This window comes from Gouania willdenowi, chromosome 10, assembly GCF_900634775.1.
Source record: "Gouania willdenowi chromosome 10, fGouWil2.1, whole genome shotgun sequence".
Lineage (NCBI taxonomy): Eukaryota > Metazoa > Chordata > Actinopteri > Blenniiformes > Gobiesocidae > Gouania > Gouania willdenowi.
Window position 1 is genome coordinate 23,985,405 of NC_041053.1, and position 16,914 is coordinate 24,002,318.

At 38.0% G+C, this 16,914-nt stretch overlaps 2 protein-coding genes and 1 long non-coding RNA gene across 3 annotated transcripts; 2 read left to right on the plus strand and 1 right to left on the minus strand.

Annotated features, from left to right (window-relative positions):
* Positions 1 to 6,207: 6,207 nt before the first annotated feature.
* Positions 6,208 to 8,392, minus strand: foxi3b (forkhead box I3b). Its single transcript, XM_028459637.1, has 2 exons — positions 7,590 to 8,392; positions 6,208 to 7,477 (listed from the first exon to the last, which is right to left on the minus strand). Exons 1-2 carry the CDS (start codon positions 8,188 to 8,190, stop codon positions 6,900 to 6,902), a joined length of 1,179 nt encoding a protein of 392 aa, XP_028315438.1. The 5' UTR covers positions 8,191 to 8,392; the 3' UTR covers positions 6,208 to 6,899.
* Positions 8,393 to 9,197: 805 nt separating this feature from the next.
* Positions 9,198 to 16,726, plus strand: LOC114471431 (uncharacterized). The gene is made up of 4 exons (XR_003674970.1): positions 9,198 to 9,336; positions 12,391 to 12,502; positions 13,280 to 13,365; positions 16,404 to 16,726. It is a non-coding gene; the product is annotated as an uncharacterized LOC114471431 (long non-coding RNA).
* syce3 (synaptonemal complex central element protein 3) lies at positions 9,554 to 12,254 on the plus strand. The gene is made up of 2 exons (XM_028460232.1): positions 9,554 to 9,791; positions 11,851 to 12,254. The coding sequence occupies exons 1-2, from the start codon at positions 9,689 to 9,691 to the stop codon at positions 12,033 to 12,035; spliced, it is 288 nt and encodes a 95-aa protein (XP_028316033.1). The 5' UTR covers positions 9,554 to 9,688; the 3' UTR covers positions 12,036 to 12,254.
* Positions 16,727 to 16,914: the final 188 nt, after the last annotated feature.

Consider the following 16,914-nt stretch of genomic DNA (forward strand, 5'->3'; position numbering starts at 1 on the left):
AATTGGGTCCACTGCTTAATCTTTATTGGTCTTGATTAGAATAACTGAAGATTTCCATAGAATTGTGTTAATAAATATAGAGGTACTGAAACGTTTAAAGTGGTCTGATTTGTGCCGTTGTGTCTTTTTTCTGATCATGATGTGATATAGACCTCAGCAAATCTGTCATTGTAATTACTGCTGTCTTTACGATAAAGACATTATGTGTAATATTGCATAATTTTACTGCCATTTACCTCATCCAAGTTAAAATGATCAACATTCTCCATTCATTTCCTTCCACGTTTTACAGCACTCAGGGTTGTGGGGGTGTGATGGTGGTTCGGGTTCACCCTGTAGAGGACAGAGAAACAAACAACCACTCAAACACTCATTTTATGAACGTTAACCAAATCTAAAATGTTGGTTATTTTCTGTGGCGACTAATAAGGCTCATGTAGCATCCAGTGCAAAGCTGAGATGAAGCTCTAAAAGTTTAGAAGGTGTGACTCAAAAGCTAACGCTGCAGTTCCAACAGGCATTAGTGCTTAATAATTCAACTATTTTTAAGGGACCTTTGTTTTTCAAAAATGTCCTTTTTGTAGTACAATCCCCATCACTGACTTGAGTATTGTGAAATGAGCTAAAACTGTAAACTCCCAGTTGGAAAACATTGATGAAACAGAAACACATTCACATGAAGTAACAACAAGCTGCAGTTTCTCGGATGAATTATTCAACCAAACGGATAAACACACAGACACTATCCCCCTGATGCTTTTCCCTCTCCCTCCCTCACTGCAAAGCCCTGTTCATATCTCCATGTTGACTGTATGTTGACATGGAAAATATTTTAAGGTGAAATAGCAATGATTCATATATACACATAGTCGCACTGGCTTCTGTGTTTGTCTTCAAACTTCACTTTTCCCCAAATCGTGTATATAAACCATGTTTAGCAAAGAGAGATCACTCGTTCTCTTATTCTCGAGGCACTGGGAGCTCACTGCGAAGGACCTACTGGAATAATACTCTTTTTGTCTTTTAAAATCAATGGAATTTAGGCAAAGTTGGACTTTCCCCAACATTAAAACTCTTGGAGCTTGTTGATGGCAATCAGCTGAATCTCATGATATTTAGATATTGTAGAGCTTCTTATATAGAGCGTATTAGCATTGGGAAATCAATAGATACTAGGTTTTTATCCATTTAAATTGATCAAACTAACTAAATGCAATGGAAGAGTAAAACATTTGTGATTTAACGCCTTGACATTTCTCCTTCTTGTACATTTTCCACTGACCTCTAACGAGCATTAAACGCCAAAAGGTCAAACTGTGACATTCAAACTGCTGGAAACCTTTTTGATTCTTTTCATCACCTGTATGCGTGTGTCTGGAGTGTGTGTGGATGTTTACACACAACAGTGAGGGGGTAATGCAGTGCTTTGGCAGTGGGCATGACGACGTGTCTCCAGGCTCGTCGTTCTCTTTTACCGTTTACTAAACAGCTTTGATAGGACAGGACTGTTTTAGTAAATACAGACACTGTGTGTGTGTGTGTGTGTGTGTGTGTGTGTGTGTGTGTGTGTGTGTGTGTGTGTGTGTGTGTGTGTGTGTGTGTGTGTGTGAAAGGAAGATTGAGACAGACAGTTAGTGGTGTGTTCCTTCACTTTCAGGGATTTTATTTGACTTTTTAGCTCCTATGCGCACGCACGCACACACACACACACACGCAGTAATTATAACCAGGGCAGTTCCTACAGACACAATTCTATCATGCCTAACAGTTCTATGATCGCTCTCTGTCACAGTTTATATTAGAAACACACTTGAAATGCCTGCCCTGCCTAAACACATAAACAGAGCATGTGCGTGTGTGTGTGTGTGTGTGCGTGTGTGTGACGTGTGTGTGCGTGTGTGTTCCGTTAGTTCGACAGGTGTGGAGTACTGCCACGAGCCAGGCGGCAGGTGGAGATGAGGATTTATAGATTTTAATTGCATCACTGTTGAGCAATATTTCTAGTGCCGAGGGCAAAGGAAGGTCCACGTCTACAGTAGCAGCTGATTGATGGATTCACGCCTGGATATCACTGAATCGTCGAAAAAATCTCACATCTGACAATACATGCAGATTAATCCTTTTTAATTACTCACAAGGGTAATTCTACATCAGGAACATTAGGATTTTTAGTTGTTCTCTTCTGTACTATATCCTTCCAACAATTCCATTTCCAAACTGGCTCATATAAACTGTTTGAAGTCAGGGGGCCCTGAAGCATAAAAACTCACTCACTCCTCATTCATTTCATGTCTGACTTCAAGAAGGAAACCAGAAAACAAGTCAAAAATAAACCACCCATTGAGGGACATCATCCCATCATCTGCACATTTTGACTACAGAGACTTAATAAAACTTAACAATATTTACTCTCCATCACTCTGTTTCTGAAATCTATTATTAAAAAGGCTTATAAAAGAAGGCCATTATTGACTTAGCAATAGATTTACAAAGTTGTTTTTCCAAGGTCCGGGCATTTATTATTAACTCCGCAAGCGAGGTCATATTTTCACCGGGTTTATTTATTTGTTTGACTGTTAGCAGGATTACGTCAAAAGCACTTTGAGACAATTTTAACCAACAATAAACCTTACGACCATGGAAGATTCCATAAGATTTTGGAGGGGGTCCGGATCACAATACAGTTCTGTGTCAGTTCGAAAAATCTTGACTCAAAAATGTTGGGCTGGTTACTCAATTACCTCATCGAGTTTTATTCTGGATCGAATCAGGATTTTTTCTGAAAACTACAGGAGCGTGATGCTGGACTTCAGCCAATCAGAGATCTTTCTACCAACAGAGCGATCCCAGGAGCTGTTTTAAGCATTACGAGTGACCATGGCTCAGGTGGTAGAGGGGTCATCATCTGATTGAGAGGTTGGGGGTTCGATCCAAGTCTATACCTGTCTATGCCTTGAAGTGTCCTTGGGCAACACACTGAAGCCTAAGTTGCTCCCAATGGTCAACTAGCGCCAGCTCTGTCCCATTGTTGTATGAATGTGAGTGTGAATAGGTAAGCTGATATGTAACGCGCTTTGGGATTACTTCAGTGTGTATTTCAGTTATATAAATCAAGTCCATTTACCACTACTATTGGCTGCTTGTCAAAACTCGTTGCATGTTCCCAATCTGAGAGTAGGGACAGTCCCATGGCATTATATTCCAGCTGAAGTCTCTAATGCGGTTTTTGGCACAGCGGTTACACGGCAAATCAAGAGGAAAAAAGAAGACCGAGGTGGAGAAGCAACAGAATAAAGGCATGTGTGCAGCAAACTGCAAGCGATCCTCTCTCAGTCAGCGCAGTCCGCCCCGAGTCAGAGAGAGAGTGAGAATAGACGGAATAAATAGCTTGTTAAAAATAATCTAAGGTAGAAAGAACAGACCCAATTCATCTGCAGTGTGGACGGAGTGTGTGTGCTCTGATCAGCTGGGAGCGGCTGCTTGTTTTTGAGCAGCAGGTGTGACTCTGAGCCTCTTACTGTCCTCACAGTAACATCAGAAAACTCTCTAATAGCACAAGGTAAAGTTCCTACATTTCTTACTAGTCTCTATGGAGAAAACAGTCGCAGAGATCCACAGTGTGTGCGTGCACACAGAGTTTTGTTCAGGAGGGAAGGGGGGAGCATGTAGCACCTCACTATTCTACAAACCCTCGCTTCAAATTGTGAATGATAATGGTACCATGATCCGGATCACTGATCCAGATAACTACCAATGTCTGGCAAAGAAGATATTTAGGGCTCTGCGGAGGTTTGTGATCGCTGAGTGCTTTTGTTTGGCTTTTGTTGTATTGGTTGTTTGCATTTTGTTTTGACAAAAGAAAGTTTCCTCAATTAAAAATAACATTATCAAAAAAGTTTTGAGGTTGAGCTTGTTTTTTTTTTTTAAACTGAGTATTTGCCAACTTCCTGTCACTTCATTTAACCACAAAACTCACAAACTTTCCCTTTCATTTTAATTCATTTACCTCTCTAAACTGGTCCACGGTTGTAAAAAAAAAAAAAAAAAAGGGCCCAAATAGCCTTTCATTGCATAAACAGCTTATTTACTTGCGCTAACCAAACCAAAAAAACACCACAAATCTTCATCTCCCAGTCTGCAAATAAAAGAGTCTGATGCATTAACCACAATTTGAGCATTGTATCCAGCTGTGAGGTTTTTTTTTACTAGGGTATCTCTTTGAATGGTTTATTGACCACATCCTCATATTCTCTGTAGAATGAGACTTCCCAAAATGCAGAAAGAAGTAGTGTTCCCATAGTTTCAATAAAGCTAATTGACTTTAGATGGATAAAACTTGGACATTTTATTGCTTAGACAATTCAGGTTTTTACCGTTTCTCACCTGTACATCTCCGCCTCTCATCTTTCTCTGACTCAGCTTGTCATCCTCATTCATGCTGTGATTAACAGTTATAAATTTGCATCAGTTTAAAACAGCACAAGGTGAGGTCTGCTGTGAGTGAAGTCTGTGAGCCAAAAGCCCTGTTGTGTTTCTGTTGGCAGAAGCGCTCTCATTGGGCTCAGGCAGGATCAACAGGAGCCCCCCCCCTATACTGGATGCTACATCTAAACCTGCCAGTCTGAACATGATGAGCAGCAGAAAAAAATAATTGGTGATCTTATATGTGCCAACAAAACAATGGGGATGAAGATGACAAGTTTGGGCAGTGACCTCTTGATATTTACTGGTATCTTCACCTAGGACTTTTTTTCAGTTTTTACAGAATTTTCTAATGTACGCTGACAGGTTAATATTTTTTTGAGATAAGAGAAAAATCAATTTGCATATGAATTTGGCAGTCATGAATCTGCAAATGTCTTCTGGAGTTTATGGCACTGAGTGAGGCAGAACTTTCCACCTGATAGGCCTATAAGTCGCACTAATAAGCCAGGACTTTATAACCCCTTCCAAACTAAAGCCTGTGGCTCGCTTTAAAATCCGTTATGCAAATACTGACAGGTTGACCTCCCACGACTAAAGTGAAGAAGACTCTATTTATTCCAGGATGTTAAATTCCACCAAATTTGTGTTGAAAGTGTGTGTCTGTCTTTTCTTTCTCCTTGTCCTTGTGTTTAATGTAAATGCTTGTCATGCTGCCTGTGTTTCAGGGTAAATAAAGGCCCTAGGGAGGCACTGATGAAAGGGGTTGTATTTATTTAGACAACCTGAGAGCAGATCAACAGCTGGTGATCGACAAGACCCCCAAAGTGGTGATAAAATGTGGTGATGATTGTAAATTTCTGTTTTATTCTTTATTTCCCAGTTTTTTTTAGGATACAAAAGATGACGACCTTATGATACAACTAGTACAGAACCTAAATGTAATGTCGATATTGGGATTTGCTAAAGGTAAACTTTTGAAAATATGATTTAAATTGTTAAAAGAAAAAATGTCATTTTTAGGATGGCACAGTACAGAGACGTATCAAAACACTGACAAATACCAAAGAAATATAAATAAAGCAGTAGCTATGGATTGTAGTTCCACACAGGGAATGAAAAAGTTAAACTCTGGTCAATATTTTTTGTCTAAAAGCATAAGAAAACTGTTTGATCTATGTTTGTTTTACATAATTCCTATCCTATTACATGCAGTGTTTGAGTTTATTCATCTTCTTTTGTAAATTCTGTGACGTAAAAGGCAATCACAAAGCGTTTGATGACAATAATGTGTGAATTTCAACCTCTGTTGCACACACAGTTTCTGTTTATGTTACAGTGTGGGTTCTGAATTCACACACATAAGCAAACACACCCTCTCCTAATCTATATCACAGTTACCGACAGTGTGTGACTTTGTGTAAACTTAGCGAGTATATCACGCGTCAGCACCTTTACAGTTGCTGTCATCTGGTATCCCATCAGCAGCATCTGCTTATAACGGTGTGACTGAGAAGGATTTGGGTGTTTAGACTAGTGAAGAGGGGCACCATGGGAATGTGGATTCTCAACGTTTAAGAGAATCAGTTAGCTATCCATCACAGAAAGATCGGGTTACACCGACATGCAGGCTCCTCTTTGCTGGTCATCACATTTCTAATGGCACTGTTTTCAGTCAGTGGGTGTTTTTGGGACACCACTGCTTTATTTCATGATAAAATATTTATTATTCTTCATTTAAAAAAATACCAAAAATGCAAAAAAAATAAATAAAATATATATATATATATTCTTAAAGTTTTTTTTTTATTCATATCAAAACACATCATCATCATCATATACACAAGTTTTGCATCACAAATGCATTTTTCACAAATAGAAACTGCAAACCAGTAAATCATGTATAACAATACACAACACAAGCAAGTATTTACAAAGTACCATTACCACATGTGTATCCCACACAAAATAGTTCATTTGATTTATTTTGCTTCAGTGTCGTTTTCTTAAAATAACACATGATACAGTACACTATCATGTGTAGTCTCTCACGCTTTATGTGGACAACAATGTAATTGATACACTTCTCAAAAATATTCTGAGGGTTGTAAGGCCGATATCATCAAGGAATCAAAGGTAGCAGAGAGGAATGGGCTGATGTCAGCAGATCAGATCTGAGATTTGTTAATAATGAGTCAGATCTGATAGACACTTATAGCGAGCCAGGCTGCGTTTTTTAGAGAGTGACAATCGTAGTAGTGCAGCAGCTGACTCGGCTGTTTCTGTGGGAATCCAAGACTTTCTGCTCTGGTGTCACACGCTTTAGTGATGACTAAAGTGATGACTGTCTCACTCAGCGATAACATCATTCTGTGTTACCCTTTTACAAGAAAACATCAAACTTAAAATCAATCAGATGGCAAAATCCCTTGTCAAGAGTCTTTTCAAGCCCAACTCATCCCTGGAATGTCTTCATATTAAACCTCTGTTCCCTCTCGATGATAGATGATTCCTGTTGAGCTCAGAGTGGGATAGAAATGCCCACTGGAACCACTGTACTGGCTGAGAATGGGGCTGGTGTAGCCTAAAGAAGAGTGGGTGGGTGAGGAAGACAGCAGGGGTGGAGCAGGAACTTGTGGTACCCATTCTGGGCCACCTGAATTGGGAGAATAGCTGCTGAAGCTCCCTGGTTGTGTGGGTCTAATGGGCCCATCTAGAGGCACATTGATCTGCAGTGGCCTGTTTAGAACATCCCCTCCCACCTCACTGTTCCCTCCAGCTGACACTCCGGACATCTCAGACAGGAAGCTGCTCAGGCATGGTGTCGGAGCGGACAATGAAGGCGAGGGAATCCTGTCCGCTGTGGGGGAGATGTTGAGGGCAGGGTTGCCAGAGATTTTGGGGCTGTTCCTCTCACTGTCACCTGACTCTGAAGCCCCTGCACTGGCATCACCACTGGATAGAGAATCAGACTTTCTCTTTCTTTTGCGGCGGAAGTTTCCATTGTCGAACATTTTCTCGCAGTTTGGGTCAAGGGTCCAGTAGTTGCCTTTACCTACAGAATTAGACAGAATGAAGGAATTGTTAAAAAAAAAAAAAAATATTCTCTTGTTCTTTTTGAGCAAAAACATTGAATACACAGCAAGGTTTTCAAAATATAATATTACCTGGATCATCCTCATCTCTTGGCACTTTTTTGAAGCAGTCGTTGAGTGATAAATTGTGCCTGATGGAGTTTTGCCAGCCTGCTTTACTCTTGTTGTAGAAAGGAAAGTTGTCAGCAACGTATTGGTAAATCTGACTCAGCGTCAGCCTCCTGTCAGGAGCTCCGTGAATCGCCATAGCGATGAGAGCAGAATACGAATAAGGAGGCCTGACCAATTTCATCAAGTCTTCTTGTGATGGGAGAGAGAACCAGTTCAGCTCACCTCCAGGGCCTCCAGCTCCAGTTGGACCCAGGTATGGTCTCTGCATGCCATAATGCTGGGGGACAAAGGGAGGCCCAGGGTTACCAGGTGGGCCTGTGGTTGCCAGGTATGGCGACGTGTTGATCCCGGAGCCGTTGAACCAAAGGTAAGGGTTTGGTGTGGAGGTGGTGTAGTCACTCAGGTCATAAGAAGTTGGAGTGGTGCGTTGAGGACTTGGCAGTGAAGGAGGAGGATAGTAACAGTCACCGTACATGCTGAGCTCAGGAGGCTCCTGCCCCAGGTTGGGGAACTGTGGGCCACACCTTGGAGGAGACTGGCTCTGGGTCTCAAATGAAGACATCGTCAAGTCCCTGCTTCCTTTTCACTGTCGTCTCCGTCTTTTCTGTCAGACTTGTATTTAGAGATTTTAGCAGCTCACTCCAAGAAGTATTTTTCTTGTTCAGCTTTTTGCAGATGCTTGAATATAGCTCAACCAAAGGTCCGACTTATTGTAAGTAAGCTTCCAGGCTGTAGACACTTCTTCCCCTGTGCTTTCTTCTGTTTGTCCTTGATTTGTGTCAAGAGGTCACCTGTTCTACCTGCTTTATCTCATCTACTGGATACGCCCACCTCTCTTTCGATTGGTTACTTTCTAAGGTGAACTGTCTCTCCCAGGTTTCTCTGGCTTTTTCTCTGCTGTCAGCCAGTTTAACCCACTGGGGGGTTTTGTTCACACTCAATTAAAGAATTTTCCACTCAATATGCTTGGCCAACAATTTTCACAGTTGGTGACTGACTTAAATAGACACACTTTCATCTGAAATATTTATTGATGTAAAAACATTGTGAGTTCCTCTAATGAACATCATTCCTAAAATGGTCAATCAGATTGTATTTGACTACACAATAGCATCGGAAGTAATAGTATGTTCTAATAAGTCAAAATTGGCCTTCATTAAAAAAATAAATAAAAAAATATTTATAGCTGTAAATACAACAAAACAAAAATATTAATTTTGTCAACAACTGATATCACATTGGGTGTTTTTCTCTTTATTCGTGATTTTTTGTCTTTTGAATGTTTGCACACAGTACATTTTAATACATGTCCAATCAACACACTGAGGGACCTCACCATATTAATTATTTAGGGTGTCTCACAAGTGCCTGTACAGAATAACAATACAGTACTACAACAATTTACATCTATGGTCTTAAAATATAATTTATGTATGCACTATTCACAACACAAATGTTAATCCCTTTAATTTATTTACATATTACTATTTGAGAATGATTTCTAAAAGAGAGAAAAACATGGGAAATATTAATAAAAGATGGGGAAACACTGGAAATACACAGCCACCACAATAATGATGAGCTCAGTAGACTGAATATCTAGTGAAAAGTCAAGCAGTGTTGTACTGAAAAATCTGGAAAAAACAACAACACACTACGTGCTCTGACAATACAGTCAACTTCAAATACTGGTTGTTACTTTCTTAAGGTTAGTGGATAAAAAAAAAAAAAAAAAAAAAACTATATATATATAATTATTCATGAGCTTGATCGATAATTTTGATTTGCAGCCGAATTCATTATAACTTTAATACGTATTTAAATATTGACAGGCTATTGATTTTTTCCCCCTTAAACTGTTAAACTTTAAATATCATGTTACTGCTTTGTTTTCTTAATGCTATGTGCAAAATAGCTAGCGTTTCAAGCTAGCATGCTAACTTCGGTACAGCTGTGGGCTGTTAACCGTCACGTTACTGCGTGACGTCACAGGTTGTAGAGCGTCTGCCGGTTAACGAGCCCTTACACATACTCAAAAATACTGCTGGATTTAGGTAGAAATGTCCGAATTACCTGTGGAGAATCCCCAGGAAACCAACGAGGACTCGGTGGAGCTGAACAAGGAGTTAGAGAGAATGACGGAGGACGTGGAAAATATCTCAGGTAAAGTCACAATAATCTCATTTTACCGTCGCTCATATCAGGGTTTAAACTAAGCTTCACACACCATTTCACTAAAACATTAAAAGCTAGTTATAATAAACACAATTAGGTGTTTACTTTAAATGTAATCTGATAAAACTAACCAACGTAATAAATTACCAATGGTATGTGGAAACTTTATGAAACTTAATAAATATAAACAAATTAATGCAATTTTTTTTTTTTTATCAGGCATTTCATAAGCCTATTAAAGCTGTTAAATATTAAGGTGGAAACGTAGATAAATGGTCCTTTTACATTAGTAACTCTCTTACACTAGAGGTAGTTAATAATAATAATAATAATAATATAAAAGATTAATCGTAATTTTATTATTCTTAAAATGAATGAAAATGGAAAATGGAAGGCCAATAATCGAAAATCGACTTGGTAATCGATAATAATCAGAATTGGATTGTAACCTAATCGAGAGTTCATTAATCTCAATCAAATGTCCTATACATATACTATATATTGAAGCAAACAGTTAAGATTTTCATTCTCACCTACTATAGTCTTTAAAATAATATTAATAATACTATATTTGTGTTCGTGTGTACTTGCAGAGTTCATTTTTTAGATAGTGTAAAGTAGCCTACATCTTTGTTGCCCTCGCGTAGAGCTGGGCAATATATCGAGATTCAAGATTATCGAGATTTCAATTTTGGCAATATAGAATACATCAATATCGCCTATTTCAAAATATATATATTTTTATAGCTTATTTGTATGAAAATTCTCATTTTAGGAGTCTCTGATTTTGCTTCTTCCCATAACAGCATGAAAAGCACAGTTAGATGGAGTACTAACTTTTTAACCCAGACCTTCAACAAGCCACAGTGCAGAACTCACTCACACTTGCTGTCTGTTATAGGAGAAAAAGCCAAAAGTGGCACATGTTGTGCAGCTGTTGGTTAATGAATGAGCCTGTGTGGCATTTTTCATCAGTAAATTTAACCGAGAAATGTTTTTTTTTTTTTTTTTGTAAGACTTTATTTGAATTAAAGATATTGAGATTTATATTGTATATTGCCATTTTGAGAAAAACATATAGAGACATGAGTTTTGGTCCGTATCGCCCAGCTCTACCCTCTAGCACCTGGGTTCCCAAAGTGGGGTACGGGTACCTCCAGGGGTACGCAAATTGTCATAGGGTGTACTAGTATAAATGCTAAGCTAATACTAAGCTAATGCTAGATAATGCTATCATTAAACAAATGCTAGTGCGATGTTAATGCTAATGTTAAGCTAATGCTAGTGCTATGTTAATCCTAATGCTTGGCTGACGTTAAATGCCAATATTAGGCAAACGATAATATTATGTTAATGGTAATGTTATGCTAATGCTAGGTTAATGCTAATGCTAGCAAATGCTAATGTTAATGCTAGGCTATGCTTATGTTAAATAATGGTAGTTAATGCTAATGATTGGCCAATGCCAGCTATTGCTAGGGTAATGCTAACACTAAGCTAATGCAGTGTTCAATGACGCAGGAAATGCAAATATGAAATATATAAATATATATCCTTTAACAGGATAGGTAAAATTCAGGGACAGTTTTCCCTGTAGGGCTATATTGTATATGACATTACATTATTGTGTTTTTTGTGCAGGAGTAGGGGGTAGACTGTGGAAAGTTTTGGAATCACTGCTTTAGCTTATATTAAATAGTTATATTCAAATCAAAATCACAACCTTAAAGGGAAAGAAACCTCCCTCCAAACCAAACTTGTGGTTGGAGACCATCTGCTTGGTTAGGGTTTGTTAAATGTATGGAAAACACTTGTAAGCAATTAGAAAATAATTTTGTCAGAAACACACACACACACACCAAAACTCTATAACTCCTATACTGACTAAGTAAATGTCAGGGAAATTATGAAAAAAACCTATCATGCACAAAGTATCTTTAGGAAAAGCAAGAATGTGTAGTGATTTAAATGGAAATCAAGAAGTCATTATGATGTGAAAAATGTTGCAGACTTGTCGCTAGAGGTTGACATCACTGTTGTTCTGCAGTGCAGCTGAGCTGGATGGCCTATGACATGGTGACTCTACGGACCGATCCCCAGCTGGTTGCCTCGCTGCAGAAACTGGAGGAGACCTTTCAGAGATGCAGAGCAGCCGTTGCTGGAAATTCACACCTGGAGCCACATGAGGATGAACGCCTCGACACTGCCTCAAACAAACTCTCCCAGATGTGATAATTACCACCAGTCTTTTTAATTCTCAAGTACTATGCTGAGATTAAAAGGTGTTTCATTGAATTTAATGTGTTCCCAGTCTTCTGGCTGTGTTTGCTTTGAGCATAAAGGTGTTGTTTTCAGTGTTTGAAAGTGTTTCATTCACTGCTACGTTCAATGCGTTGATTCATTCATGAATGCCAACCTGTTTAATCTAATAAACAAACAAAAAAAGAAAAACATGTCTCTTGTTATTTCCATAAATAACCATTCTTCTCCTGTTTGTTTTTGTTGTTATCCATTAAAGACCCGAAATGTAACTTTGTCACAGAAAGTTGACATTTACTGTTTTTGTTTGTCTGCAAACATTTCTCAGATGGAAAAGTCTGACAAAGCTGCAGAACAAGCCCCCTCCACTGCCTGCGTTGATATGGAAAACATACTCCGAGGTCTAGACTCCCTGTCCAACTGCATGGATCAACTTGCACGTACGTTAATCTCCATTCTCTCATTGACACAAAAGCCCCAATTTTGCCAGTTAAAATGTCTTTAATGACTGATTTGCAAATATGCAAAGCGCCTGATGAAACTTTCATCTGAGCAGTGAAATGTGATCTCTGAAAGTGAGTGATTATACATCTTCTTAAGCTTTTCTCTGAGTTGTCAGCAGACCACAATTGCATGAATCTGTCGGATTGTGCTCTGCTGATGGGCAGATAGGAGTAACTGAAGGATTTCACACTCACAGTTGTCCGTCATCTTGTCTGATGTGAGGCGACTAGTCACAACAATTTCTTTTTCCTAATGCCAGAGGGGACAGTTGTGGGCAAAGACCCATGTCAAAGTAATCGGCTTACTTGTCACCTCTCTTGCTCGGTTATAACCACCTACTTGTTGAACTGGCTCAACACCTGAAAATCTGAGCTTTGCTGAAAACTGCTGTGAAATTGCCTCCAATTGATTTTTAAACTCGCGTCTCATCTTCTCCAGAGATGAAAACATTGTGTTTGTTCTTGATGATTTATACTATTGCTGCGATTGATATCGCCCTGTAAACTATGTATTGTGTCGTCAAATCACATTTTGATTCATTCTGCTTTCTTTGTAATTATACTTTCAACTGCAGAGAGATTTTCTCATGATACTTTCTTTGGCAGTCCATCCTACTGTTTACTGTTCCTTGTGGTTTTTTAGCTTTAGCTGATGTATTAGGTGGGAAAGACCCAAAGCCGTTATAAAGCTAAATATGTGCCTTCTGTCTGCAGTGCAAACTCATCTGAAGCAATGTGACCTGATCGTCTGTGTTGGCCATCCTGAAAAACTGGCATTCCTCCAGATCCAAGATAGCGAGGTGAGCAGCAGTATCTGACCTGGAACTGAGCTTTGAAGGACAAATGGAATGGTTTTAGCATGCTATGGAAACCTAAATCAAATAGTTTTTGGCGTACTCGTGCATGAGTACACCCTATGAGTAAAGAAAATGGTCAACTAGCAAAACTAGAATATGTTACTTGTACTGCTCGTGACACAAAATAGTTTACTAGTAGAGGATTTTGCTTTACTATATAGTCTACTCTTGCACTAGTGCACCAAAAACCTTTAATAAGTCAACATTTTTGTTAACTACAGTAGTATGCTCAAATTCATTCTAATATATTAGAATATAAGGCTCTCTAGTAGTACTAGTAGGGGTGTGTATCGCATCTGGCGATACAACTTGTATCCCGATGCGATATATCCCGATATTAAAGTATAAGGCGATTATTGCAATTTTTTGGCATATTTTACACTCAAAACATTGGCTTTAACATGCCATGTGCCAACAACTTGAAATAAAAAAATAACGTACCATCTGCCTGTGGCTTTTAAACCAACTTTGACTTTAGTGCAACATGACTTTAGTGCAACATGACTTTAGTGCAACCTAACTGAAGTATATGCCTAGAACAACAAATACAGTAAATGCAGAAAGTTAGTACTCTCTTTTTAGATTTTATTGAAAAAAAAACAAGCTGGTCAACATGCCCAGGTTTCAGTGTACTTCTTTGTGCAGTTACAATGTTTCCTGTAGTGGAAAAGACTTTCCTGGTTGAATAAAGGTTTAAAAAAAAAAAAAAAAAAATGATAATTTTTAAAAAATCAAAATGGATGCATTTTGAATCGATTCGAGAATCGTGTGACATGATATTGCGATATATTGCAGAATAAAATTTTTTTAACACCTCTAAGTGCTAGTGACAAGTTTTAGTACGACACACTTGTTTTCACTAGCAGTACTAGTGACAATTTTACTTCACTAGTTAATTGTGCTGTCATACTAGTAAACCAAAAGTGAGTACATGTACTCTAAATTTTAGTGCTAGTAGATATGGGTGTAAGAAAATATTGATTTGGTGATGTACCACGATACGTCACCCCGCGATTATCGTATTGATCCAAAAAATATTAGTTACGTTTATTTTGAGCAGTTTTACAACATTCACATTAATCAGTTACAGAAGCACAAAAAATGAGTAGGCTAAAGCTAGAAAGCTTATATACGCCTACCCCGTAATCAATGTAATAAACATTTGCATTTCCCGGTGATACAGCACAATACGGTCTGTATTCAAGATAAGAAATCAGAACGGCATATTCAATTCCAGAGATTAAAAGCTTCAAAACAGTATCAAGGACAACAAAATGTACATATGGATTACTACATTCATAAACATCATACAAAATTTCATCCTTAGTTTCCCATTTACAAAATTTTGATGAAAGAAAAGAAAAGAAAGAAAGAAATCTTTACACTCGTGATCACCTTCTATGATCAAGCAACGTAATAATATCCATAACCAGGTGCATGCACAGCCTCTGCATCATGCGCCTGTTTACGCAGCAATAGGAGGACATGAAGTCAATTTTCCATAGACAGACACACACACCGCTAGGTGCCTGTACCTGTCCATGAATCATCTTTTATCATATTGCAAATACTTTCTCAACTAACGATTAGCAACTTTAACCTTACACTTAACAGCATTGGTAAGGAAAGAGCCTGTAGCTACATTTCACAACAAAATCACTACTCCAGATACCGGACTGGTGAACTTCACAGATCATATTTCAGATTTGATCAAAAACTGAACAGAAAAAAAAAAAAAAAAAAAAAAAAAAACAATATCAATCATCTTGTTTCTAAAATGTGTCCAATGAATTTTTTTTAAAATAATTTTTTAATGAATAAAACATGTAATTGTTCTAAAATGTGCATAGCACGTAAAGTACCTGTTATTAGGTGTCAGTCAACCAAACTACTTTTTTTTTTTTTTTAATTTATTTAAGCACTTATCAGAATTTGTTGTAGAAGCAAAAGTTAAACTTTTTTGAAAAATATAATTTGTCAGTTTGATAAACACTTGTTTTTGACATTGGTGCTTTAATTACAGTTAGTTACCATTTACTTGTTCTCATAAGTTTAAAAATAAATAAATAAATTTTATTTCACACAATGAATTATTGATACCGTGATATATTGCATTGTTTAGTATTGGGATATATCGTATCATGACGTGAATCGTATCGTCAGATTCATGGCAACGCACAGCCCTACTCGTAGAGTTTAACTATGGTTGACATCACTGATGTCCAATTTATGCACGAACAGTTGTAGCCTTGAAAAGGTTGTTTAGTAAACTATAAATCCTGTCTGTAATGTAAGAAGTAGTATGGTCATAAGTAGTCCGATTGTTCTGATTTCTAAATCTACAATAGGAAATTAAATACACATTCATAACAAAGACCTTTAAAATAGTTCAAACTGTGGTGTTTTTTTGTGTGTTTTAAAAACAAGCTTTACTGTGCCACACATGAGCAGAATGCATACACGTTTGTACAGACGTAGTTACAAATCTAATCCCAGGATACAGGAGGGAATAAACTCTAGATGAGTTTCAGAGCATCCATCACTGACATCAATAATCATCAATGGTCAATGTTTGTGATAGGTAATCATCACTGTTACCCGGGGGAAACTCTGCATCAATACAGTGCACATAAAAGATGACTGGGACCTGACGCAGTGCAGCACAAGTGTTGCATAGGCTGCAAGATCTAAGACTTTAAGTTGACTTTTTCTTTTACCATTAAAGCTAATAGCAACATCATTTCAGTTTAGCTTGATGTTTTTTCCAGCCTCTCTGAGCAGGGAGTATTCTTGCTTATGGTCTGTGATAATGTAAACCTTGTCTCACTTGCTGCAGTGTTTAAGGGTGCTAAGAAGAGCCTTTTAGGATGTGCTCTGCAGTAACACCACAGTCCTTAACAGGAAAAGCCTGTAAAACCCTCACTTTTTCTAAAATCCTACCTGAGCTGACCATGACTGGATTTTCTATGATTCTACTACAGAAGAGAAAGACTATGTACTGTGAGGCTGGAAGATGCAACCCATGAACATGTTTCGCTGGCAACTTCCTGCTTGATGGATGGTCAGCTTTCCCCCATACCATCTGGGATCCATGCCCTGCATGCACCAGAACAGATAAGTCATGATGAGGACTAATAACAAAGCCCAAGCAGCAATCCTTTTATTAAAGAAAGAGAGATACATAAATATTCTGATTTTCCACATTAAAAAAAGGTTTCTTTTTACATTATTTATATTACATCTCTACCTGCTGTTCTGTTTAGTGTTCCATATCTGACTAAAATAAATTACCAAAAAGAAGCCACTAGCTGTTCACTAACTTAACTATATACTGTGTATGCATTTACCGCTGTTTTGATTGATTGATTATTTTTTCCTAAGTTTGGCACAAAATAAATATTTTTTAAAAATCTATGTTGTTGACAGAGGATGAAAATTAGGCAGTGGAGAGCTGCTCAGTGTTTTTTTTTTTTCGTTTTTTTTTTAACCTGT